The sequence below is a fragment of the Seriola dumerili genome, unplaced genomic scaffold, assembly GCF_002260705.1.
Source record: "Seriola dumerili isolate Sdu_G_001 unplaced genomic scaffold, Sdu_1.0 BDQW01000161.1, whole genome shotgun sequence".
Classification (NCBI taxonomy): Eukaryota; Metazoa; Chordata; class Actinopteri; order Carangiformes; family Carangidae; genus Seriola; species Seriola dumerili.
Window position 1 is genome coordinate 2,151,372 of NW_019174416.1, and position 26,290 is coordinate 2,177,661.

Genomic DNA, 26,290 nt, shown 5'->3' on the forward strand with positions numbered 1-26,290 from the left:
TAATAATGATTTTACAGAATACCTTGGCAGTGGAAAAGAAACACTGACAGAGGTGTGCCTGCCAATGTTTTGAAAAAAGCATGTGATGAGGTCCTAAAGAAGGGCAACCAACGTCACCACGACATTTTTGCTTTTGTCTAACTGTTACAACTTACCCCAGCATGTGTTGCAGCCTACCCTGGTGGTAGGGTAGGTTTTAACAAAGGACATCAACTCAAGAAGTCTGTGATGCTCTTGCTGAAGTTTGAATTGTTGCCATTTTCTAGTATAAGAATTAGAGAAATCTTCAAAATTTCAGTGAGATAAAGGTGCTGAAGCAAGAAGTTTTACAACCTAGTCTTCCCTATTATTATTATTATTATTATTATCATCAACAATATTATAATTTCATTATGATAATTTTTGATCAATTTAACTAAATGGGAGAAATATGTCACGCTGATGCTGTGAAAATGAACCATGTACTTTATATTCATCATCATCATCATCATTATCATAACAGTTTGTCTTTATTTTATTTTTATTCTTTATACTTTCGCCTTTGCCATGATCATGCGAAATCAGAAATAACTAGAAGAAGACAGGAAACAAAGTGTGTATATGTACTGTAACATTTAATATACAAGATTGATGTGCAACATACATTCATCTAAACAACAAAATCTCTGTTATGATTGTAACGGTGCAGTGTGTTTTATAATCTCAGACGAAAACGTTCATCTTTTGTTGTCACCTTATCTCCACTCTCTTTCTCTCCCTCTGTCTCTTCTGGTTTTGTCATATAGCTGTGGTGGATCATGGTTTCTGCGGTTTTGCTTTGGGGACCACTTTAACGGTGGTGGATACTGATTTGGCTCCTTGCAGGTTCTGAGCGGTGCAGGTGTATGTGCCCTGGTCCACATCCCTCACCTCATCCACCAGGAGAACAGACTGAGACTGCTGTCGAGCCGCTCCTCCACCGTCTGGACTTACGCTCTCCTGTGTGTACAGAGGCCTCCCTATCTGCAAGCAGCACAGGTGCTCCATTCAGAAACAAACACATACTTCACAGCAGGGGCGTGAGCTACCTGTTTACAATAAGCCATTCAGTCTGCAGTTGACTTATTAGTAAGTCATTATACAGGCCTGGATGCTCCGCAGTCCATAGGTTGAATGCCTCTTAAGTAATAATGAACTAGCTAAAAGCACAAAGTAAGCTGTAATGACAGGATGTACACTGCCTGCACACATCCTTCACTTCATTTGTCTCACAACCAACCTGAAATTTGCATGTTTCTTATGCATCAAAATGTCTCATTACTGCTCTGTAGCATTAGTAAACGACTAATTGACATTATCAAAATGTTTAGTTAAACCCATTGAAAGTACACTGTGTTGTAAAGTATTGCAGTAAGTTAATCATCATCCCTGTCTCCATGAGCATCTGACCTGCTGTCCTGGGTATTCCCACGTGAACTCCACGACCACATCCTGTTCTCCGACCACACTGCAGCTGACACGCAGGTTCTCCCCCGCAGCCAGCGAAGGCGATGAGGCCTGGATCACCGGGGCAGGAGGAGCCATGGGGTCTGATGGCAAATGTGGAATATCATTGAGTTCTGTAAGTGATAAGTCACGTCAAACAATAAATTAGCATTAGTGACATTAGACAGCGTAATGAAAGTGAGAGGAATTTGAATGTTCTGCCCGTTTTGTCTGGGTTTCTCCTGCAGTCTTGAAAATGCACGTATGTTTGGAGTTCTACATGTGCCCTCTTCAAGTAGTAGTACTAATACAAATACTTGTAATGGCGCAATTAACAAGTACTTTTATTCTTGATTAATCTGTTGTTCCTTAGTAGAAAACAAAAAACGAGAAAAAGGCAATATTTTTCTGGAGGAAATGCACTGCTGAAATTTTGCAGTTGAAACAAATTGAAATCCTGAAACAGCTGAAGCTGTGCTGGATACAGAAATACAAAAACTAAATAAGCTGAATTAGCAGTTAGAGTGAAGGTGCTGAATCAAGATGAAGTGTCAGTTTAAGTGTAAGCGCTGAGTGTTGTTGTTGAACTCTAGACTGAAATGAAAGTGGAGAAAGGATTCGGCTGATGTGTCAGTCCAAGTGTAGGTGATATACCTGGAAGTATATATTGTTCAAGCAAGTGTGTAACCTGAAAGTTCAGTACATCAGTGTAAACACTGAAAGCGGTTGGAGTGAACTGTGTATGAACATTGGGAAATGGTGGGAGTTAGAGGAGCTGGAGAGTTTCTTTAGTAAATTGTTAAAAGTGTGAAAACCTGCGGCCTGGAAGGGTTTGAAGTGTCAGTCAGTGCAGGTGAAAGCGTTGACAGTAGTTAAACTGTCAGAAGATCGACAGAAAAAACAGAAAAAACAACAATATAAAACAGAAAAAAGGAGACTCCATGTGATTCAGGTGTGATTGTGTACATTTTTCAGCCTTGTGTTGTTTGGCTGCCTGTAGGTCGTTTTTCCCAGCTCTCTGTCTAATGCATGCTGGGATATGCTACACACCCTCTTGTCTCTGAACAGGAACAAGCAGACAAAGGCAACAAATAAAAGCATAATTGTGGAAATGGGTGACTCACAGTTGACATAGATGAGCATGTACTTGGTGGAGCTCTGCCTCAGGTTGCCCAGACTGGCCACACAGTACAGGGCTCCAGCGTGATGAGGCCGGGGTCGATGGATGGTGAAGCCCTTCATGACATTAAAGGAGATCTCCCTCCCATCCACCGCCACCTCCACCGGCGGATACTCACGGTGCAGAGTTACTTTGGCGTCGGGTGATGTAACCTGGCAGGGAAGGACCGTTGGCCAGTTGGTTCTCAGCTGTATCACCTCATAGTAGTCAGACGACGGAACAAATAGTTCCTGTGGGTCTGTTTGGTACAGCAAGGAGATAATGCAGATTGATGATAAGATATCATGTGGATGTTATTAGGCTTCCTATCAAGCTGGCGGTGAAATAAAGCGGAGGCCTGCGGGTCGGAAAAGTGCATGTGTAAGCATCAATAAAGTTTATTCATTGTACCGGGAAAGAAGACGAAGACCTTGACAGCTTTGCCATATTCCTTCCTGCAGTCTGTGTCTTCGCAGTACATTGGGTAACAGGTGTACTCCCCTGTGTCTGCACCAGTGGTGTTGACTAATGTCAGAGCGCCATACCGTTCATGTTGGACGGTGCTGCAGAGCAAAAAGAGGAAAATGTCAGAGAACAAACACATCTCCAACAGATTTTTTTAATCAGTCTGTCACTTGATTAATAAATTTTACATCATGCAAAATAAACCTGTATCTACCGGGGAGCTTACCTGAGCCTCCCATCATCCTCCTCCTCCAGGTAGGAGGGGACGCTCCACTGCACAGGTTTGCCCCTGCACCTCAGCTCCAGAATTTCTCCCGACTGCACGCTTATAGTTTCTCCCACCTTCTTAAACTTCCCTTTGTTTAGCACCTTCAGTGTGTCGGATACAAAATCATGCAGTTATCCATTCAATTACACACACAGTCACACACACTCAGTTCTTTTTCTGTGTTTAACAAATCTTTTGTGTACCTGTGTGAGTAAGGTCTGTGTCTGGGCTGCAGGTGAAGCTTTGATCTTGGTTGTTGCGGCTCTGGGCCCTTTAGTTGTTGATTTTCCAGGTTTGGGTTTGCTTGGCTTGGGCTTCCTCTCTGGAGTGGGCCTCTTTTCTTGGGCATCTTTTTGACAATAAGCTACGCAAGGTACAGAGCACATGACGCATCAATAAATACAGATACAGTTAAGTGTTTAATGATATGAGTGATAAGTAGTTCTTAATAAAAAGAACATCGTATGATTGCTGTGTTTGGTGATAGTGTAATTTTATCAGATGCTAACATCTGGAGTGAGCCATATCATGCATTAAGTCAACAGAAACCTCCCCCCTTTGGTAATTCGCATGTTCACAGAACTGCTCAGCAACTGAAATAAAGTCACTTACCTGACTCGAAGATTACGGCACAAATAAGGAGAGTGCTCAGCACCAGTTTCCCCTTCCACCCAAACAAGTTCACCAAAGGCATGATTGATCGGTGGATTATCAGAGTGATGCGTGGACTGTTAGTCCACGCAGTTCAACACGGACAGAGAGAACACACTGTAGAAACCAGAAGGAGGGAAGGAAAGAGAAGAGAGAGAAAGAGGAGGAGGAGGAGGGCCGAGCTCGCAAAGTGAGCGGTCAGCTGTTTACCAGAATCACACAAAATTCCTCCTCCTGAGAGTGGCATTAGTACCCCAAATTCCTCCTGACTGGCTCAATGGAGGCTTTCAAGCCTGTCCGGACCAATGAGGGTCTAGAGACACAGGCCCCTCCATGTTGAATCGCACAGCCTGTTTGCTTAGCTGCTGAGCTGCTGGATTGAAAGTTTGCTAGCAGCATGAATCTGGCCCACCGAAACACACCACACAGCCCAGACGGGGGCAGTGAGAAGGTTATTAAAAGCATTTGGTGCCCAATAAACCTTGTGTACTACACACAGTAATGGCCTATACACAGGTAAAACAAAACATAGCTTTAGCCTACATCTAATACACAAAACCAAACATAAAAAACTATACAACGCTTATCATGTTGTGATGCTGAGCTCTTTATTCTCTCACACTTATGAGTGTTTCATATGTCAAATGCTACACAATTATCTGCTGTGTAAATTAAAGCCTTCATTTTAGGCTTGACTTGACAATAAACAACACACTCTTTCAGTGGCCCACATTCACTTTCTCTATATTAACTGATTGCTCCCCATTAAATTACATGTTTCTAAAGGGGAAAAGAAATAAAAGTTTTAGATGTGTGATTATATCATGCTGTACCCAGTGGGAGCAATGTCAACCTCTCCTTTTGAGTGACTGGCTAAGCCACGATTTTGAACATGACACAGGTAAGCTGCTGTGAAAGGCTCTTTTGTTCCCAGTGAACTCTGGGTAGTGAGCCGTCTCTGGCTCTTTATCCAAGATTATGAGTGGAAGTGGACTTTTTTTTTTTTTTTAATATATCAACATATGCTGTAGAAAATTACTCCGGAATGTAGTTGTCTTGAAAACAGGATTATTTCTTTTTAATTAAGGAATACATTTACAACATGCAATTAGAAAACATGTACAGTTTTTGTTTTTTTATATTTACAATTTTAAACAACAAACAATTAATAAAGTGAATCTTTAAACAGGACAAGAACAAAAAATATGACACTTCACAAAAGGTTTTCTGTATCTACATTGTACATATTCTTCAGTCTAACACTATAAATTTATATTTATAAAAAAAAAAAACATTTCTCGTTCTCTAAAATCATAAAATTGTATAAAATTGCAATAAATTTTCACATTTTACAATTGATTTAAAAAGTGTAAACTTGTTATTTAGGTGTAATAAAAGTGTAATTATCTACGGGAACTTGTTTTAGCCCTTTTTTTCTTTTTCTTTTTAAATATGGGCGTAGGAACTTCTCTTATAGTAGATTTAGCAGCCCCGGGACATGGCTCTGACATTCATACAGAATATACAGGTAAATGTGATTAATAATGACATGAAAATGAGCAGGGAGTGGAGTTCAAATTTTTAAAAGTGTGCTCACAGATCTGTAACGATTCCTGTACACACATCTTTATGAAATGTCTGCATTCCCTGTTCTTTGCGCCTTGAACATCTGGAAAGTCCAAAAATATGTCAGGCAGCATTTCAATAATGGCAATAAAAATATGATAAATTACAAACTCCATCAACATATAATAAATGTCAGTATGAAATAAAACTTATAAAACAGATTGGCCCGTCTGTCCATGTGCCTGCACTGTGCCCCTGTCACCCTGACACTCTCAGACACTGAGAACTGAACACTGCAGAAACAGATCAGCACCGGTGCATATAAAACATCAGTTACAAACTCAAAGCAGTTACTCACTGTAACATCTGAATCAGTGTCTCTCCGCTCCAAAACAAGCTCAGAATTTTTCTTCTTTATCAATGTATGTTTTGGATGTATTGTCCATTTTGCTGCTGATGGTTTCAACACTCATCTGGTTGTTCCTGAGACGCTTCCTCTGAACACTGTTCCAAACCCCGTAGAAAAAGTAGATGAGTAACCCTGCAGAGAGAAGCGGGTGATTATTACAGTTCAGCAACTAACTCAATAAAAATCCTCTAAACCATTCGAGCAGAAATGTAGTCTTACCCACTAACATCCAGATAGCATATCTTAACCAAGTGTCTGCGCCTAACTGCACCATCAGGTAGACATTGATGAGTGTGCTCACTAAAGGCAGAGCAGGGAGTAAAGGCACCTATGAAATCAGAAAAAAAAGATGTGAAAAACTTTTCCAGTTGATGCTAACTTAAAAATAAACAAGATTCCCACATTTAAAATACTCACCATAAAAGATGCCTTGGTGGGATTCTGTGGGTGCCTCCAGATGAGGAAAAGGTGGACCAGCAGGATGCAGACAAAGATGCAGACAAGCGCCACACTCCATGCTTCCATACGGGACAGAGCATCAATGGCTTGAGTCAAGGTGATGCACAGTCCAACCACACATGCAACTGCAGAAAAAAAAAAAGATGAATGAGAGATGTGTGGCCTAGAGAGGCGAAGGTCCTGTCAGGAAAAGGTACTAGTGCTTAAGAGACATTTGAGAAGCCAGAAGTGCATCCATAATCTCTGATTTACCAGAGGTGATAGTCAAGATTGTGACTGTCTGTGAGGTGGATGAGTTGGGCGTTGACGGAGGGTTCAGGAAACCAAATTTGGTGTTTGATTCTATGATCTGCAGATCTGATTCTTCTGATGGACTCGGCTGGTACCTTGATTGCAAAGAAAAGAAATATGTAATATAAGTTTTGCTCAACATTCTGTGTAAAGGCGGCAGGAGAATATAAACTAATAAATGTACCTCAGTATTAGGATGCATATGGCCACGAGTGTGTAAGCAAACAGAGTGCCGATGGACATCATTTCCACCAAGGCTTCCAGGTCAAACAGCAGGGCCATGATGGCTAAAAGAGAAGAAATAGAGAATACAGAGTTACGTCAAGTTTCGGGACATGTACGCAGGGCCTTATGAACAGCTGGAACATCTGTACCTGCCACAACTCCAGATGTAATTGTAGCAATAGCAGGGCTGCCTTTAGCGGTGACTTTGGTCAGGGGTTGGAAAAGCAAGCCATCTCTTGCCATGGCGAACATCACCCTGGGCATCGGGAACATGGAACCCAGCAGGCTGGAGAGACAAAAACAAACACATCTACGTTTTTAATCATATATATTATGTCGTTTTATCTTGGTACAAGCGCCACTTGTTGGCAACTAGTTCAACAGAAGCACTATTAGGAGGCCTAATAAAACTTTTGACCTTGACAGATTTAGTTTTGAAAGTGCAGGGTCACTTTATGTTACAATGAATATATTTCACTGAAATCGCACTATTTTTTTCTTTCATTCTGTCGGACACTTCCTATTTGTAGGAAACATAACTAATCTTCATCTTCTTGGGCTATGCTGAGTTAGCAGTCAATTCACCAGGTGGCGATGCACACCATGTAGGAGCCTCAAATGCTTTCCAAGTTTGTGTGAAATTGATTACTTGAGTACATGTTGCTGCAGATCACACTTGGTTAGTTCCAAGAACTACAGCAGAGATTTTAGAACTGGAGCCTGGTGGAGCCACTGAAGATGTGTGACGGCTCTGTTAACTCTGTTAGCTCTGTGTTTATCTCATGTTTCTGAAACCTCGTGTGTGGGTGTGTCTTCATTACATATCTGTAATATCATGTTTCTTTCCTTCATCACACTGACTGATGTATTATGTATGATGGTGATGTATTATAGTCGACAAGTGGTATAATATCAGCAATGGTTCATTTAAGTCAGGATCTAACTGAGCACTAGCTTTGTATTTCCTTCACAAAGTAAAATCAGTGGCATGTTCTTAGATAATCTGTCATGATTTGAAGGCAATCCATCCATCAGTTGTTGAGATATTTCAGTCAAATGCTGGACTGACCAACTAACCATTAGAACCAACATAACAGTCCCTGGAGCCTGGTGCTAATGGCTAAAAAATGTAAAACAATTTCAGCCCATAAATTATACAGTCACATCACACAACTGTGACCCTGCTACCAGTGCGTTCTTACCTGGTGGACAGGGCACAAAGCGACCCCACAGCCACGGCATATCTGGCAGGACCCCAGCCGACGTAGTCAAAGGCCACTGGCAGGGGGCTTTTCTCACTGAGCATGTAGTAGGGCATCATCAGGGTGAGAGCAGCAGACACGGCAAAGTACGCCACGAAACAGATGAGTAGTGAGGCCACGATGCCCACAGGTACAGACTTCTGAGGGTTCTTCACCTCCTCACCTGTGGAGACCGATACACAGAGGTCAGGGACACTTTTAATGCTGTTTGTCACATGATGAGCATCATCCCACAAATGTGTCCGAAGTAGTTTTAAAGCTAAAGTAATACAAAGAATAGATGTAACATTTGTCACGTAATGTATTAATATTGCAGTTTGACAAAAGAAAGTCTTACTACAAGGTACCCAATCTCTGGAGCTTTCAAACACATCCCACGGCCTTCATTATGGAGATTTGGGTCATGTGATAACTAGTGGTTGTATATGATATGCTATCTCCCCATCATATACAACCACCTGTTATCACATGACTGGAAATCCACACTAAGGTCACATGATAACAACTAGACTATCTTCATGAAAACTAACCAAACTGTTTTGTCGCCGATGAAGACCATGAGATGTGGCTGAAAGTTTTGTAAATTTTTCAGTAGGTGGACATTTTTATTTTCAGGCCAAATCTGGATAGATATTATTGAACATTTTGTTGTAATATTTTGTACAATTAGCTGCTGAAATGAAAATTATTTAATTCATTGTAACATGCAAAATCCTTGCAGTTCAATCACAACCTGAAATACATGCTTAGAGTGCAACATTGGGCACACTTTTAAATTTCATTAAAATTGTATGGAACTTCACTGTTGTTCAATCTACTGTGTCAGTGAATATATACATTAAGCACTTTTTGTCTCATACTGGCTAAAGCCTATTTTAACTCTACTAACAATACAGAAACAGTCTGATAATGATAAGAAGACAAGTTGTCCTCTCACCCGTTGTAGCGATGCAGTCAAATCCAACAAAAGCATAGAAACACGTCGCAGCTCCAGCCAGGGTTCCACTGAAGCCATAAGGGAAAAAGCCACCCGTTCCATACACACTTGTTATATTGGCAGTAGAGCTCAGGTTTCTGCATGGAGGGAAACAGCATTACGATTATTTACAGTGAGATAACCAGGAGGTCAAACACAGACAGTATTGTATTGGTCCTTAACATTACTTGAGTTCGGCCGTGGCGTCAAGCAGAGCCTCTTCACTGATTTGCCAGTTTGAGATGTCTCCCTTGATGAACCCAGAGATGGTCACAAACAGCAGCACCAGGATGTTGATTGCTGTGAAGACCTTGTTGATTGTTGTTGACTCTTTCACTCCAAAAGCCAGCAGACCTTCACAGAAAAAAAATTAAAAAATGAATGATGAATGATTTTTGTATGTATTACTGTCACCACCATAACGACGCCACAGTGTCTTCGTATTACCTGACAGTATAAAGATGAGAGCTGCAGCAAAGACATCTGGGTAAGGTGCCAAACCAGGTAGGCCCATGGCTGCATTTTCTTCTAAGTATTTTGATATGACGCCCCCTATGAGGTCATCAAATGTCCCACTCCACGCCAACGCAACACTGGATGTGCCTGAAGAGATTGTGAGAGGAAAAAGCAATAAACTAATCAGCCTGAGTCACCACTTCACTGTAGTCATAAACAGAAAACACAGATGCCGATATTTCCTTCTATGCGCCTTTCACACTTTATGACTCAGTTGTTTTAAATGGCTTTATGGGGTTATTTACATGCAAGCAATGAATTTAACAAGCTGCGTTAAAAGCAAAACAGGATTTTGAGTGAGCACAAGCTCAAAGTGAATTTGCAAACTTGAACTTTTACTGTTAAAAGAGCCATTATGAATTTCCTTCCACAGCTGGTGAAAGGTCACGGATCGTTTAACAGTCTCATGTTGATGGTTGATCATTTATGGGTTTTGTTGTTCTCAGTGAACCAAACGTGTTACATAAGAGGATAGTATTTGTTTCCTGTCAGAGGATGAAAGCAAGTTTTAGTCATATATTAAGATTAAGACACAGAGTAAGTTCAAATAATATTTTCTTGTCTTATTTGGCAAATAAAGGCAAAAACAAAAAAAATCACCTTTGATTCAACACAATAATTATTAGAAAAGTAATACTTCTCATGAACTAAGATATTGAATAACAGACTTAATTATCTATTTATATTACAATTGACAAACAAATTCTGTGTATCGCACTTGCCTATGACGTAGGAGAGCAACAGATTCCAGCCAGTGATAAAAGCCAGCAGCTCTCCAACAGTCACATAGCTGTAAAGGTATGCTGATCCTGTTTTGGGAACCCGGGACCCAAACTCTGCATAGCACAGCCCGGCAAATATAGAGGCCAGAGCAGCGATGAAGAAGGAGACGATGATGCTGGGCCCTGCAGTGTCTCTGGCCACCTCTCCAGACAGGACGTAGACCCCGGCTCCCAGGGTGCTGCCCACACCGAGGGCCACCAAGTCCAGAGTGGTCAGGCATCGGTTAAACGTGGACTGCTCCCCCTCAGGCTCCAGGGGCTTCCTCCGAGACAGGCTCACCAGAAAGGACTTCACTGCGCCGCACGGCATGCTTCTAGGGGGTTTGGATCAGGATGAGGAAAGATGAGGGAATTATATAGGAAGAGACAGGTGGGAGTGCAGTGTGATGATACTGAGAAAGTGGGAGTAAGTGGAAGGTAGAGTGGGGGGGAGAGGAGAGGGCAAGGAATGGGTGGATCAGTTAACATGTCAGTGAATAATTGTCAGGTCAGCCCCATGTTAGAACATTTCCTCTTCAGTGAAACATATTCAAATTGAACTCAGACTATATATTTATACATTTTATTTTTTTAGTGTAACAGTGGCTTTACAGACACAATTCAAAATGCTTTATATAATAAATGTAACTGAAATGGCTTATTGTAATAAATTTGAATTAAGCATAATAGAAGAAAGAATTCACTCACCTTGTCTGTGCAGTCCCCTGCTTCACAGGTGTGCTTAGAAGAGACAATTAATAGGACCCGTCATTCCCTTAAATCACATTATTCTTTTATATGTGCCCTTCTTTATCAACCCCCTGATATGATAGTGCTGATGCCTGGAGTTTTCATTGCCGCCCACAACGCAGAAAACAACGCCCTGCTCAGGGACTGTACTTTACTCAACCTTCAGTAACTTACACAATTACTTCCTTGAACATTTCTGAGGATAGCTGAAGATTTGATTTTAAGTCATTATTTCCCTGGAAATAAAAAAAAAAAAAATGTTTTGTAATTTTGCAAAGTGTGTTCTCACCTCACCAGAGCAGTATCATCCCTCCTCTCAGGGCTACTTTAGCTAAAACCAGATGAAAAAGTAAAATTAAAAACACACATAAAGATGGGGTCTTACCTCCGATCACACACTGTGCTGGAGCAAAAAGGTTTGTACAAAAAGGGTGAACTCATGTGAGTAACTCATGATTTTAATGTAAGTGAGAGCTGCTGTGCATTTGATAATCTTTTCATGATTATGACTTCAAGATAATCCGAGACTTTAAGTTACACATTCTTCTATGACTTTGGAGTTTGTCCTTCGTTAAATGGAACCAGTAAGAAAAAGTCTGAATGTGGCAATCATAGAAACTGAGAAAAACAAACTACACATTTTTTACACATACTTTATCTCCAGTACGGTTATTTCCTATAGAGTGAAAGTGTGCAGAATTTTTCTTATCAGACAATACATAATGCAAAACATAACACTATACTGTTTGTGTTTACATTTATGTGTTGCTTAGAAACAAGACCATGAACTTATCACTGCAGCTGTGTTGGAGTTTGCCTGCTTGCCCTCAAAAAGCCCTGTCCCCATCTCTACCTGGAGGTGTGAGCCTGCCACACTAATGGCCCTGTGAGTTAATGAAACAGTGGAGGACAAAGCAGCTTTCATGGCTTATGCATGCAGCAGGCTGCACACTTACTCTTTGAGAGGTAGCTTTCGCCTTCTCATCTCCCATCAGGGGATTTCAGCTCACCTAATCCCTTCTGGCATCTGCTTCAGCAGGCAGGAGGCGAGTGGGAAACGCAGCCTGTGTGGACGGTCAAAGTACCTTTGACCAAACTTAAAGCTCAGGCTTCGTATCTGCAGATCGTCCTGGCTGAGATACCGTTTTCAGAAGTACAATGGGGTAATGCTTATCTAAATGACAGCTACTATGCACGTGATGTTCACCTTTATGATAGGAGGGTTGATCTTGATCACGGTGAAGCTCAGTTAATGTTCATTAATGTGCTATTTTATGGCTGCACTGTGCATTTAAAGACACATCTCAGATGCAGCATTAAAGATAAATATTACTGTCCGACATTAAAAGCAAAGCACATGGATTTGAATTTGTCTTGCTGATGGTAATTTCATTCAGTAGATACACAAGTTCTTCATACCTTGTCTGCAGTCCCACGAGGAGTGACTGGTGACTGTGAGTAGAAAACAGCGCAGTGAAGCAAAAACATCCGTGCTGTTGACTTGGATGAAGGAAACATGATTTTTACTGCGATATATACAACACTGGCCTGTGTGACCCTCCCACTCAATGGAATTACTCACAAAGTAGCCTTTCTCACTCCCGACCAGTTTGGATCATAATGTGCTCATTATTGCATGGAAGGCACAGGGTGAGAATTGTGAACAGCAAATCCTATTCAGAATGTCAAAAATGCTTTTGTGCTCGCTTCATTTGTTATTTTATTTTTTGCTTTCATAAGTTTTGATTCCATACTTTCAAATGCCTATCGTTGGTTAGATTAGTTAAAAAATAATGTGAACTAATGGATTCAATCAACACTTTGATGATCAGAATACAGTTTTTAATGTAAATGAATAACCTTATTTTATGCCCTCGGGTTTGTTGGTGATTATATTTGGACTGGTCTTAAGCAATTTTCCCTGCTCCGCCTGAAATACAGTGAGGTTCTCGTGATCAGTGTGCAATGCATTTTCAAAGCAGAAGAGGTCAGTATACAACAGTAACATTTCATCACTAAAGCCTCCCACCTCTAACTGTGTTTACCTCATATGGTCCCCTCTCACTCTGAGCACCGATGGATGGAAAGTTGAAGGATAATATGATATGAAGACATAAGAATAAGGGAAAACAGGTCAAACAACCATATTTCCTTGATATTCTGGGTACAGCATGAACACTTCAGATAGAGGCATGCTTAAAAAAAAGGGTCATTCATGTTGTGAGTGGAGGTCAGGTGATGTGAGGGAAACACTGTAACCACAAAGCAAAGCGAAAGCTATGCCACCGGGGTGGCCTTCCGGTCAGGATGAAAGTCATGTGTCATGCCTCTGCTAGTAAGTGTGAGCCTGGATCCTCTTCCTCCTCTCTCATCTCTCACTATCAGGGTCAAATTATTTCTAATAGCAAGCATGAAGTTAATTTGTATCACCCTCTGTGTTTCCTGTCACAGCACCACAGGGAGTTTATGGGATATTTTGAGTGGTAGTTTCATTCATTTTATATTTTGGGAATTTTGCCTTCATTCTGCCACAATGCTGACATGGTCTTGCTCTCTCTCTCCCTCCCCCCTCCCCCCTAACTATGCTGGTGTCTCTCCCCCATTTACTGGAATAGACGCCTGACAGGCCAGAAATAGAGCAAACTGACTCCCACATCAGTGCCAGCAACCTCCCCTCTCTTAGAATCACATTTGAAGTTTGTCTTATGACAAAGTTCACAGGCTAAATTCCAACTCTAGAGTGAAAGTGGACTTTCTCCAAGAATAAGGTGATGTTTAACTGCTGCTTCACGTCTTTAAGTTGCCTGTAAATGTTTTTAAAAAGAGGTATATGCCTTGACTATTTGTCTGTAGGTTGAATACATGCTGGAAAGGAAGCTGCTGGTGGTCTGCGTCAGACGCTGCAGCAGTTGCAGAAAAAGGTGTGCTTAAAAGTGTGCGTAATTCAAGCGCGCAGCCCCTGTCTGTTAGATTTCATGTTACCCGGTCACATAGGTTTTAAATAGTCATTTCTTTACCGTAAGATTTTGCCTAGCTGCATTCTCTCTCTCTCTCTCTCTCTCTCTCTCTCTCTCTCTCTCTCTCTCTCTCTCACACACACACACACACACACACACACACACACACACGCACACACATACTGTAGAGAAGCTGCGCGAGGGAGCGCTGCAGTCGTTGCGTCACAGAGGACACGTAACGGGACGGCTTGAGTCTGACCGGAGGAGACAGACAGGCAGACAGACAGACTGACTGGGTTAGCGTGGACAGAGCAGAGACAGCAGGACCACTTTCACCCAGCACCGACACGTCCTGCACAGAGAAGGTAAGCAGTATTTTGCAGTATCTTGTGATTCTTCCTCAGTCTGATCTCAGAGACGATATACTGCGTTAGAAACACACCGGAGAAGTTTGCTGATTCATTATTGAATGTGCCAATGAATTGCAGCAGCCAGCAATATACCCCTGATGTGATTAAATAAGTGAATATGAGAAATAGGTAGATCAGTGTACGTAAAACTTGCTTTTTTTGTCCCGAGCAAAGCTTAAAGTTAAAGAAAAAAATCAATAGTTAGTTATCAGTCTGTAAAGCTTCTTCTACAGTGTGGGGTCCAGAAGAAGGGTGTGGCTCTGATTATATAGAGGCCCAGTCCCCCCAGACCTTGATTCTGACATCAAGTTAAACTGTGCATGCTATTTTTGGAGAGCTTCTCTTCTGTCTTAAACAAACAGTGCAGCATTTAAACCCAGCATGGATTTTTTTTCCTCTTTTTCTCTGTGGAAAACCTGAACAAAGTCTACATGTGTCAAACAAAATGTGTGCTTTCAAACTGATATTATCTGGATCTTATTTCATCCATTCATTGTAACTCTACAATCTGAAATTCTGAAATATAGTAAGTGAAAGTTAGCTGAACTCCTTTCTCCACAGTAGCTGTGCCTCCATATGCCCAACTTGTCTGAATGGCTGCATTATAGGTTAGAGTGTCTCAGTATGGAAAATGTGACTGAACAGTTTTCCTGCCAGCTGGTTTAATGCAAATTCCACCGCTAAGATTTCATTTTAGGTGATTGTGAGGTCAAGTCTAACAGAAAATGGTCTCCCTGTTCAGGTTCTGGCCCTGTGCTGCTGTGCTGTTGCTCAGAATTACTGTGTGTAGTGATCAGTTTTAAACAGCTGTCAGGCCAGAGACTGGACAGACCACCTCATTAGATTCGCTCAGGAAAGGAGAGATCATCATCATCATTGTGTCTCTTTGCAACACACATTAGAGGGGAATGACACCTTCACTAGGGCACAGATGTTTTGCATTGCAGCTATCAGGTCCTACATCAGCATTTCTCTCTCTCTCTCTAGGCCCGAAACTATTGATTCCTGCACAGTGTTGACACAGAAGACCAAATATAGAGATGGTAAGTAGACTGGACCTTTCTCATTTTGCGGTATATGGAGTATATTATACTGCTGACCGGATCCTGTGTCTTTGGTACATGGATGGTTTAGTGTACCATTGAATGAGGTGTGGACAGAGTGAGGTCATTTTTCTGCCACCTGCCACCATGTGAGTCCTCCCCCATCATAAAGGCAGCAGTGTAGGGTGTCATTGCTACCTGTGGCTCCTGCACATCTGATAGACACACCTGACAGCATCTTTCCAAAGTCAATGGGAGAATCATTTAAACCTTGTGGCAGGTATCCAGCTTTATTGTCCGAGCTGTAAGTCAGTGCCATGCCATTCTGGTACTTCCTGGGGTGAAACACAAACTTGCTCTTAATTATACTCTGCTAAGTTGTGGCCCCGGTAAGAGAAGAAATAAACAGCACCTAAGGAGGGGTAGAAATTTAGCTCATAATATTAAATCCATTTTAGTGTTTTTCCACATAAGACCCATCACAAGAAATGTCATTAGTTTAATGTAAAAGCCCGTTGCTAGGGGCTTGTATTTGTGGGCTTGTTGCTATGTGGGTGAAACCCTCCAGCTGTCGTGAAGAGTGATGGTCGCTGTAGTGAAGCCGAGGATCAGAGCATATGCAGTGGCCCTTCAGCAGGGTGGAGAGAACATTTTGGCTGACTGCCTCAATGCAGCAGGAATCTCTACGGCAGCAGCTGCAGTTTGAGCTTCCAGTGCATAGGCCAAATGTTTTTAATTGCCACTGTGAATGAGTTTATTACACCGCAACTTGATAGGAGCAAAATGACACAGCTATGATTATATTCATAAGTGTGAGCTGTAACATCTTTATGCAGATCTTCAGATTTCTTTACATGCCTGATGAAGTCTGTTCGTATACTCTACATTGTATGTTAGGACCCCTGCAAAGGGAGGTGTGCTCTGTGTGCAACCTGACTCCATGTCACTGGTACACAACTGTCCCGCCCTTACACACACACACACACACACACACACACACACACACACACACACACACACACACACACACACACACACACACACAAACAGACACACACACACACACACACACACACACACTCACACAGCAGCAGCAGGTTTTCCTCTGATCTGCTGAGGGTGGGACAGGTGCAAGTAGTGTCAGCTGTTGTAATGGCAGACTTGGCTTCACCTCCTGTCTCGGCGTCCTGCCACTTTTACTCAGTCCCCTACTCACACCCAGCAAGACGCCCTGCTGTGGGATATTCAGTAAAAACCTGTGACGCTGAAAAAGCAAAGTGTATTGGGAGTCCTAATCTTTTCACCCTAAGTCCAGAGGGTTCACATCCCACCTCTTTTTTTTAGCTCTATAAGCTGAAAAGGAAAAAGAAGGTGTTGCCAATGGTTGTTGTCCTAACGGTTGTTGAGGGAGCAAACACTGCAGATATGCTAGTGGCTCTGTGAAGCTGTAGGCTGCTTAGGTACGGTGGAGCTTTGAACTGAATGCTGACATCAGTGTGCTAACATGCTCACAATGACAAAGCTAACATTACAGTGCACTAAGCACAAAGTGCACCTGAGGCTGATGGGAATCACAAAAATCATTAAGTTTGTAAGTATTTGGTTATTAGTAATAAATAAATACATTTTTAAATAAATTGAATTTTTGACCAGATGACAGCTGTAGACGAAAAGTTGAGGAATCACCAAAGTCATTGCTATTCCTCTTGAATGGTACATGAATGTCTGTAGCAAACGTTATTGCAATCCACAGAATCCACAGAGTCACTAAAGTTATTAGGCTTTATCCTCTGGGGACCATGAAGGTTTGTGCCAAATTTCATGGCAGTGCATTGAACAGTTTTGGATCTAGAGCCATGCTACCTTTTTAATCCCTTAAAAAGAACTACAGTCTTATGCCTTTAAAAAGCAGTGTTGTTTCCCATGGCTGCACCTTCTTTTTTCTCCGTCACGATTGTTGTTGCTATGACTTTTAGACTTCCCTGAGCTGTGGCTGGTAACCTCACCCCAGTAACCGCAGCCCAGTTGGAGGCTGTTAACAACACTGTGACACATAGCCACAGTTTAGACTCACTCCCCCAAAAACATCCCAAACATAATTAGAAATCCTGCTTCAGATGCACTGGGGTATTCAGAGTCACCGCAGAGGCTTGGATAGAGAGATAATGCGACCATGTATTTTATTACTTCTTTATCTATAACTAACTTTAGAGTTAAAAAGTTGCATTTCTATGTATCGCGTCAGTCCTCCAAACATCCTGGACATCACTGCGCACTTTGTTCTTGTATCATCACACTTTAAAATGTCTCACCTCTGAAAAACATTTGAACTATTTTTCTTACAGGTGTTCAGAGGCACAATAACAGATGCTCCGGACTTTGATCCCACCGCTGATGCTGAGGCCCTTTACAATGCTATGAAAGGCATTGGTGAGTGAGAGCCTCACTCCTCCGTGATGTTTGGCCACGGAGGCGCAAAGGTCGTCTTTCAACTTATCCCCTCGTCGGCTGAATGGTCAAACAAAGAATGTCACCCTGCAGAAGTGACAATAATATAGTCGGGGATCAGATTCTGATATGTGACTGAGATGGCAGTTGTTGAAAATGTTGCCTTGTGTTCCTCAGGTAGTGACAAAGATGCCATCTTGGACCTGGTCACCTCAAGAAGCAATGCACAGAGGCAGGAAGTCATTGCAGCGTACAAGTGCAGCTTTGGACAGGTACAAGAACAATAGAAACTCTATTTTCTGAGATGTCATGCCATATAGTAAGTTCTTACATTTTTAGACAGAAGTATGTTCTTTCACTAGGACCTGATTGATGATCTCAAATACGAGCTGACAGGCAAATTTGAACGTCTCATCGTCAGTCTGATGAGAACTCCGGCCTACCATGATGCCAAAGAAATCCATGATGCAATTAAAGTAAGATATTTACCTCATAGTCAGATTCTTTCTCACACTCTAGTCACGTCCAGTGAAGCAGAAGCTACTTTGTATTTCACTTCATGCTCTGTTTTAAGGGAACTGGAACAAACGAGAGGTGCCTGATTGAAGTCCTTGCGTCTAGAAATAACACACAGATGCATGCGATGGTTGCAGCATACAAGGATGGTAAGGCCTGTTAAATAAGATGGCATTTTAAATATGCAAATCACTTGTTTAGCATCTGTCAAGATTTTCTATTGATATCTGTGTCTATCTTCAGCCTATGGCAGTGACATGGAGGAGGACATAATCATGGACACTTCAGGTCACTTTAAGAAGATGCTGGTTGTTTTACTTCAGGTCAGTTCACTCAGGAGTTGATGTGATCACCGGGGAAATATCCAGTCAGCCGTTCATTCTGTGTCTTAGCCACTGCACCTTTAACCACTGACCGATCTGCAGCGTGTTGTTGTGGTCTGATGGTGACTGTGCTCTCATGGTTTCAGGGGACCAGAGATGAGTCAGGAGTGGTGGATGCAGACTTGGTGGAGCAGGATGCGCAAGTGAGGATTTGAAAATTTAATTACTTTGAACTTTGACTTAATACATCCTCCATTTAAAAAGTCACTGAATTTTTTAAAGTGTGCTGTAACTTTAGGTGAGAAAAGAATCATCCAGCGGAGCAGGGTGGTAATATTTTTTCTTTGAAAGTGACTTAATGGTGAAATAATTAATTAATTAATTAATAATAATAATAATAAATAAATAATAATAATAATAAATAATAACAAAAACACACATGATATTAATTTGCAATGCAAGATTAGGTTACCAATTAAAGCAGATTTGCCCTGCTTACAATGGTTATGTCACCCTGTGTTTTCGCACCTCTGCGTAGGACCTGTATGCAGCAGGAGAGGAGCAGTGGGGAACCGACGAGGCCAAATTCATTATGATCCTGGGAAACCGCAGTGTAACCCACCTTCACATGGGTGAGCACAGCTGCCAGGGAAATTAACACAACAGTGAGGCATCCAACACGTTCACACTGTGACCTTATGTCTCTCAGGGGTTAATGGCAGAGTAAAAGTTGTTGTGAGTGTATAATGGGAGAATAATGAGTTGTGGTTAAATTCAACACTCCTCCACTACTGTGCCATACCGAGGGCCTGCTGTTCAGAGCTGAAGTTTAAATGTGTGTGTCACAGAGATAATGAGCATCACAGGAATACATGCAATGTCCCTGACTGGATGAGAGCCTCTTTTAGGAGAAGGCAGGAAGAAAGATATCAGGGGAAGGAGGGAATTGTAACTTCTGATGAATCTGCTTCAGTACAGGCCAGCCAGTTTTTTTTGTGAATGCAGTTCGCTCAAAGCTAGTAGCACTTATGGTATTACCTTTACATGACTGAAGTGACATTTCCCGCACACCAATCCATCATCCAACATTAAGATACAAACATCATGTAATGTTGCCTTCCTGTCTGTCTGTTAGTTTTTGACGCTTACGAGAAGATCGCAGAGACGACCATCGAGGACAGCATCAAGAGCGAGCTGTCTGGAGACTTTGAGAGGCTGATGTTGGCTGTTGGTGAGAGGCACTCGACACACAGCACACTACTGCAGTGAAAGCACCACTTTATGACTCAGGGTTGGGAAATGTCAAGCTGTTAATTAATGCAGGACTCTCTTCTGATATTGTATCACAGTCCAGTGCATCAGGAGCGTTCCCATGTTCTTTGCCAAGCGCCTTTACAAGTCAATGAAGGTAAACACACACTTATTAAAAATAGCCATTCAGTCTAGTTCCAACCTATTTGTAGACAGATATGCCACAGCAACACAGTCATTATAACACATTTGTCTTCTGTATTTAAAATTGGTTTGGACTGCTTGTTGCGGCCACATTATTCCTGCTTCTTCAACACCTCCTCTCCCTCATTTCCAGGGTCTCGGCACAGCTGACAACACCCTGATAAGGATCATGATTTCTCGCTCTGAAATCGACATGTTGGACATTCGAGAGTGTTTCCGCCTCATATACGAGAAATCACTTTATAACATGATCAAGGTTGGAAATGAGCTACGAAGATTTTCTCTTAGAATTAAATAATATTTGAGATTAACATAATTTTGTGTATGTTTAAACCTAACAGGACGACACATCAGGGGATTACAAGAGGACCCTGCTTAATCTGTGTGGAGGAGATGATGAGTAAGTTGAAGTATGGCTGCAGGCAACAGCAGTAACCACATGGGGGAGTCAAAGCACCACCTTCAGGAGTTATTGTTTCCCGGAATAACATGACGGCAAAATATGTTTATAGGAGAAGCTTGATGTCAAATGATAAATCAACTGTTTGGTGACGCTGATATCCAAAGACTGTTTGAAAGTAAAATAGATTCCTTTTTCCTAGAAATGTACCCACCATATACAGCTTGAGGTTTTGGCTTTGCTGAGTGTGCTGTGTTGTGTCAAACTGATCATTACAGCTTAGCTGGAGAGTTCTTCCCTGAAGCTGCTCAGATAGCCTACAAGATGTGGGAATTAAGTTCCATGACCAAAGTCCAGGTTTGGGCCCCCATTTGCTCTCACTTTAGATGTGACATTGCATGTTTGGCTTGGCAGTGGCATGCATCTTAATTATCCGCTGGCCCTGCAATGATCTGCGTCTCGCGCTGCCGCGAACTTGTGCTGATAACGCTGCCACAGAGAGTGCACACTGAAGGCTTTGTCCAATAGTGGATAGGATCAGAATGCTGTTCACTGAAATACAAATAGTTTTTGTTACAATGTGCTCCCAAAGCCACCGTTCGCTTCGCTTCATCCCAGGAGCCAGTGAATGTCAAAAAGAGCTACGCATTTTTGACAACAAAAGGCTTCTCACTAACGCTTTATATGACTGAGTTGTGTTTCAGCCTACCCACCTTTTCATTGTTGGTGGTGTCATGGCTTCTGACCTCAAGAAGGCACACTCCCCCTAAAATGTCAAGAGACTATTATCATACAACCTAGTTTGCTGATTCAGAATTGTTATGATCTACAAACAACAATCAACAATAAACAGTTATGGGAAATTGTCCATTTTGCATGCTTTGCTTGTTAATCGCTTTAAGCTCACAGATCTGGTGTATGTAAGGCAAGGATAACCGAGTGTGTATCTGAAAGGGCCTCAGTTTGTATGTGTGTATGTCTAATAGTGGATCTTATTCTTCTAATTTTGTCATTTCCACCACGTCAGCTAAGGCCAACAGTTCGCCCCGCACCCAATTTCGACCCTGCTGCTGATGCACAAGCACTGAGAAAAGCTATGAAGGGATTCGGTACGCAACCCTGAAAACTAAAGCACATTTACACTGTTACTAGAATTTTACAAAGCGCATTTTACAACTGTTGTTGCATCTTTCTCGACCACAGGAACAGATGAAGACGCAATCATTGACATTGTTGCACAGAGAAGCAATGCCCAGAGGCAAGAGATCAGACAGGCCTTCAAATCCCTACTGGGAAGGGTGAGAGAGATGAATAATTGAAAATAAATCAAAGATTAATGAAGATGTAACATCTTACTTACTGCATCTTCATTTTTCGATGCACACGTACGTCTGTTAAACTGAGAGACAATTTTTAAAAAATCTCATTGGTTATTTGCTTCAAAGTGTTTCCTGTGGTGAATTTGTAACAACTCGATATGTTTGATCTTCCCTCAGGATCTGATGAAAGACCTGAAGTCTGAACTGTCAAAGAACTTAGAGAGGCTGATCATCGGGCTCATGCTGACCCCTGCAGAGTTTGATGCCAAAATGATGAGGAAGGCAATGGAGGTACAACTGATCCAGCACACCTCACACAGAAAGTATTTGGGAGTCAAATAACTTTGCATTTTAGGTGTTTATAGCTCATCAAACACTGACTGGATTTTCCTTATGTAGACACCTGACTCATCCTTTACTCTGAACAGACAAGAACTGAGTGCAGATGGATTTGGTAGTTTGCAGAAGGCATAGAGTCAAAATACAAACCAACACCTATTTGCTGTATTTCTAAGTCTTTGAATGGCCATAAGCATTGAAAGGTCTAATGTGCTGAACTGTGAATCAGTCCAGACACTTCCTCATTGATTCAAGGGCATAATATGATCAAAACAGTATTAGGAAAGGTCTGTCATTAAAATTCTAATGGAAAACAGAACAAAAATAATAAACCGTGGATTTTGTCAGTATATTATGAGGAGGCACGGTTCACATGCACTTTCCTCATAGGAGTGCGGTGCTTGTTTATGTGGTTGTTTTTTGTTGTTGTTGTTGTTGCCTTCATAAAACTGCTTTGCCTTTTTTCGCCTTTGAAAATGAATCTTAACAGGGAGCTGGGACAGATGAACACGCTCTGATCGAGATCCTGGTCACCAGGAGCAACGAGGAGATACACGCCATGAATGCCGCCTATCAGGATGGTGAGTGTGACCCCAAAAATGGCTTTAAGGTCACCTTCTTGTTTTAGAAAAAGCTCCTAAAGCAACGTATCATTTCACAGGTTATAAAAAGTCTCTGGAGGAAGCCATTCAGTCAGACACATCAGGCCACTTCTGTCGCATCCTTGTTTCCCTTGTGCAGGTAATGTTTATCATCATGAGAACTCAGACTGTGTTTAATTTCCACACCCACTCAGTGGTTGCATAGAACAAAAAGGTCATCGTAATCACCTCCACAGCTTTCTTTCAGAAGTAGTTACTGAAGAAAAAACAATCTATTCTCAGTGACCCACTAATACTTATGACAACTGAAAGTTGTGAATTATTAATCATTTGCCTTTCACCTTCTCTATTCTGCTCAGGGTGCAAGAGAGGAAGGCCCTGCAGATGTGGAAAGAGCAAATGCAGATGCTCAGGTGATTTAGTGCATGAGATTTTTGTAAAATTTTTGCCGTGTTCAAAAGGTGAAACAGAAGAATGGGTTTAAATTTTTGTTCCTCTTGTTACTCCCAAACTTTTTTTTAGGAACTAGCTGATGCATGCAATGCAGAGTCTGATGACATGGAGATGAAATTCATGAGTATTCTGTGCACCAGGAGCTTCCCACATCTCCGGAGAGGTAAAGGTCAAAACAGATGGATCACAGTCATGCACTGATTGAACAAAAAGATATATATACATATAAAACTGATCATGCTCTTTTCTATTCACAGTATTCCAGGAGTTTGTCAGACGCTCCAATAAGGACATTGAACAAATTATTAAAAAAGAAATGTCGGGAGATGTGAAAAATGCTTTTTATGCAATAGGTAATGACCAACTTTGACATTAAACTTTTGCCCCGTGGTGTTTCACAATTCATTCTGCTGACAGAATCTGTTCTGTGACTCCTCCTCATACTCTGCCTGCTCTCTCTTTGCTTTGCAGTTCGCAGTGTAAAGAACCAGCCCTCTTACTTTGCAGACCGTTTGTACAAAGCCATGAAGGTATTGATTCATAGGGCTTTAAATAAGTTTATGCTATTGTATAATTGTAATTGCAGGCATATAACACATGACCAGGGCCTTGGATCCCAGATGAAGCAAGTGATAAAGCCATATTTGTTGATGCATGTAATATATTTAGGTTTTGTGTCTTATTCTGTGTACTCTTTTGGTATTACTGCTGCTGAGCACTCTCAGACACTTGCAGCTACTGTAACTGTCAAGAAAAAACTGTCGAACTCTGCTGCAGGGCCTTGGCACAGACGACAGAGCACTGATTCGCATCATGGTGTCCCGTAGCGAGATCGACCTTTTCAACGTTCGTAAAGAGTTCAAGGAAACACAAGACACCTCCCTCCATGAATTCATCCAGGTAGAAACTATGATTGTAAGTCTGAGCCTTTGTCAACTAACACACCTGCTTGGTTTGTGGTGTTCTCATCTCGTGTGTGTGTGTGTGTGTGTGTGTGTGTGTCTCTCTGTGGAGTTTTTGTCTCACCAAACTTGTCCTGCTCTGTAACTGTGTGTGAATGTGTTTTGCACATTCTTCTCCTGCTGCTTCTGCTTCTGCTGCCTTTGTGGTGGACTTGTGGGGCACTCTAATCTATAGCTTCCTGCGGTGGACTATGGGTCTGTGACCACTACACAGCTGTTTAGGAATTTCCCGTGTATGGTTCAACTTCCTCTCTATATCCTGTGTGATTGGCTGACAGCCACAGAGACAGGAAGTAACCAGAAACTGTTCTATAATAATTTACAAATGAAATCACCGTGACACCAATACGAGACGAGCAAGTAGGGTACCCTGGATTGGCTTTACTAGAAATATTATCAGATTATGCAACAGTAATGATTGCTGTATACTGTTTATTCTGAAGTGTGTATTCAGTGGACAATTACAGTCTTTTGTACATTAGCGTACATCTCCTTAGCCAGACAGTACTTTTTAATAGCGTATTTTAAGGTTGTCAGCTTCAGTTGCAAAAGAGGCTCTGATTCAAGAAAATACAATTGAGAAATTGGCACTTTCATCCAATGTACAGAAAAGCTAGTGTCAATGAAACCCCAGATCGGGTGTCATCAGGTGACAAATAAACTTGTTTGCCTTCTTCCTTTATTTACCTTCAGACAGTCTCTGTCTCTTTCTGGTCTGCATGCTAAGCTAACCAGCTGCTGTGTGTAGTTTCATATTTACCGGACAGACACGAGAGTGATATCGATCTTCTCGTCTACTGTAACTCTCAAGTAAACCTAATTCCTGAAATGAGGAACTATTTCTTTAAAAGGAGACGATCTTATATAATTTTGATGATGATTATAAAGATAGAGGTCTCTGTCTCTGAGTCTCAGCTGATATAAAGGGTAATTCCACTCTTAAGTCACTTTTTGATTTTTGTTGATTTTGTGACTTTTGCAGACTTCTGCTTGTCCCCCTGACTCTCATTCATTCAACAGTAGCGAACCATGAGTGTTTTGCTGTTGTGTGAGTGAGAAGAGAGAGAAGTAAACCCTGCTGTTCAGTTTAAGCTCTGTGATGACCAAATGTCAGCAGACATAAACATGATGAACACTGTATTTTCCATGAATTCAAGCTCCATCTGTGTGTGTGTGTGTGTGTGTTTTTTTTTTTCAGGGTGACACCTCAGGAGACTACCGTAAAACTCTGTTGGTGCTTTGTGGAGGGGAAGATTAAACTTGTCACATCCCTGCAGCTTCGTTCACAGACTTCAGATACAAACCACGAGACAAAGAGCGATCGCAGAGTGAAACTGTGGTGGTTAACGTCAGTCTCTATCATCATTGTTCCTAACTGCCACCACTCCTCAGCCAAACCAAGTGACCTGTGACCTCCCAGCCTACCAAGCCAGTCTTCTGCTCTCACGTCTGATCGTCCTGCCCCGTCTGAACTGAATTCTTATTTCTTTCTTTTTTTTTCTTTTTTTTACAGAGTCATATGTAACACTAAGATGTCCCCATTAGATTAGAAAGGAGCTTCATGTGTACAGCCTATTTGAGACTAGCAAGTGCTCAATCAGTGCCTTTAGATTGTTGGCCGTCCAATTATTACTGTGATTTTACAGTATCAGATGTACCTGAATTAAATCAATTAAATAAAAAAGTGATGTCTTTTCTCTTTCTTTTACCATTTTGAATTAAAAACTACTCTGCTTGTTTACATTCAAACACACTGTAGAGATATAGCATGACTTCCTCAGCCACCTGTCTACCTACCATCACTGAACAAACATCTATACACCTACGCATGTAAATGAGCA

At 41.7% G+C, this 26,290-nt stretch overlaps 3 protein-coding genes across 5 annotated transcripts; 1 reads left to right on the forward strand and 2 right to left on the reverse strand.

Moving 5' to 3' along the window:
* Positions 1-667: 667 nt before the first annotated feature.
* Positions 668-4,129, reverse strand: LOC111226693 (platelet-derived growth factor receptor-like protein). Of its 2 annotated transcripts, none has more exons than XM_022751977.1 (7): positions 3,969-4,129; positions 3,560-3,720; positions 3,315-3,457; positions 3,035-3,186; positions 2,589-2,882; positions 1,429-1,568; positions 668-1,002 (listed from the first exon to the last, which is right to left on the reverse strand). In XM_022751977.1, exons 1-7 carry the CDS (start codon positions 4,048-4,050, stop codon positions 796-798), a joined length of 1,179 nt encoding a protein of 392 aa, XP_022607698.1. In that variant the 5' UTR covers positions 4,051-4,129; the 3' UTR covers positions 668-795. The 2 variants fall into 2 exon arrangements, with proteins under 2 accessions (XP_022607698.1, XP_022607699.1); XM_022751978.1 differs by having other exon boundaries at positions 882-998.
* A 937-nt stretch (positions 4,130-5,066) lies between these two features.
* Positions 5,067-10,904, reverse strand: LOC111226664 (cationic amino acid transporter 2-like). Its single transcript, XM_022751934.1, has 11 exons — positions 10,434-10,904; positions 9,643-9,798; positions 9,384-9,549; positions 9,157-9,293; positions 8,160-8,382; positions 7,107-7,243; positions 6,917-7,019; positions 6,694-6,827; positions 6,400-6,566; positions 6,202-6,310; positions 5,067-6,114 (listed from the first exon to the last, which is right to left on the reverse strand). Exons 1-11 carry the CDS (start codon positions 10,801-10,803, stop codon positions 5,972-5,974), a joined length of 1,845 nt encoding a protein of 614 aa, XP_022607655.1. The 5' UTR covers positions 10,804-10,904; the 3' UTR covers positions 5,067-5,971.
* A 3,171-nt stretch (positions 10,905-14,075) lies between these two features.
* On the forward strand, positions 14,076-26,126 carry anxa6 (annexin A6). Of its 2 annotated transcripts, none has more exons than XM_022751712.1 (26): positions 14,076-14,143; positions 14,368-14,544; positions 15,577-15,632; positions 17,978-18,062; positions 18,258-18,352; positions 18,443-18,556; positions 18,655-18,745; positions 18,840-18,919; positions 19,066-19,122; positions 19,458-19,551; positions 20,055-20,150; positions 20,269-20,327; positions 20,508-20,630; positions 20,716-20,774; positions 21,053-21,131; positions 21,802-21,883; positions 21,978-22,072; positions 22,271-22,384; positions 22,923-23,013; positions 23,094-23,173; positions 23,394-23,447; positions 23,557-23,650; positions 23,745-23,840; positions 23,959-24,017; positions 24,265-24,402; positions 25,648-26,126. In XM_022751712.1, exons 3-26 carry the CDS (start codon positions 15,630-15,632, stop codon positions 25,705-25,707), a joined length of 1,998 nt encoding a protein of 665 aa, XP_022607433.1. In that variant the 5' UTR covers positions 14,076-14,143; positions 14,368-14,544; positions 15,577-15,629; the 3' UTR covers positions 25,708-26,126. The 2 variants fall into 2 exon arrangements, with proteins under 2 accessions (XP_022607433.1, XP_022607434.1); XM_022751713.1 differs by having other exon boundaries at positions 24,265-24,387.
* The last annotated feature ends 164 nt before the right edge of the window (positions 26,127-26,290 follow it).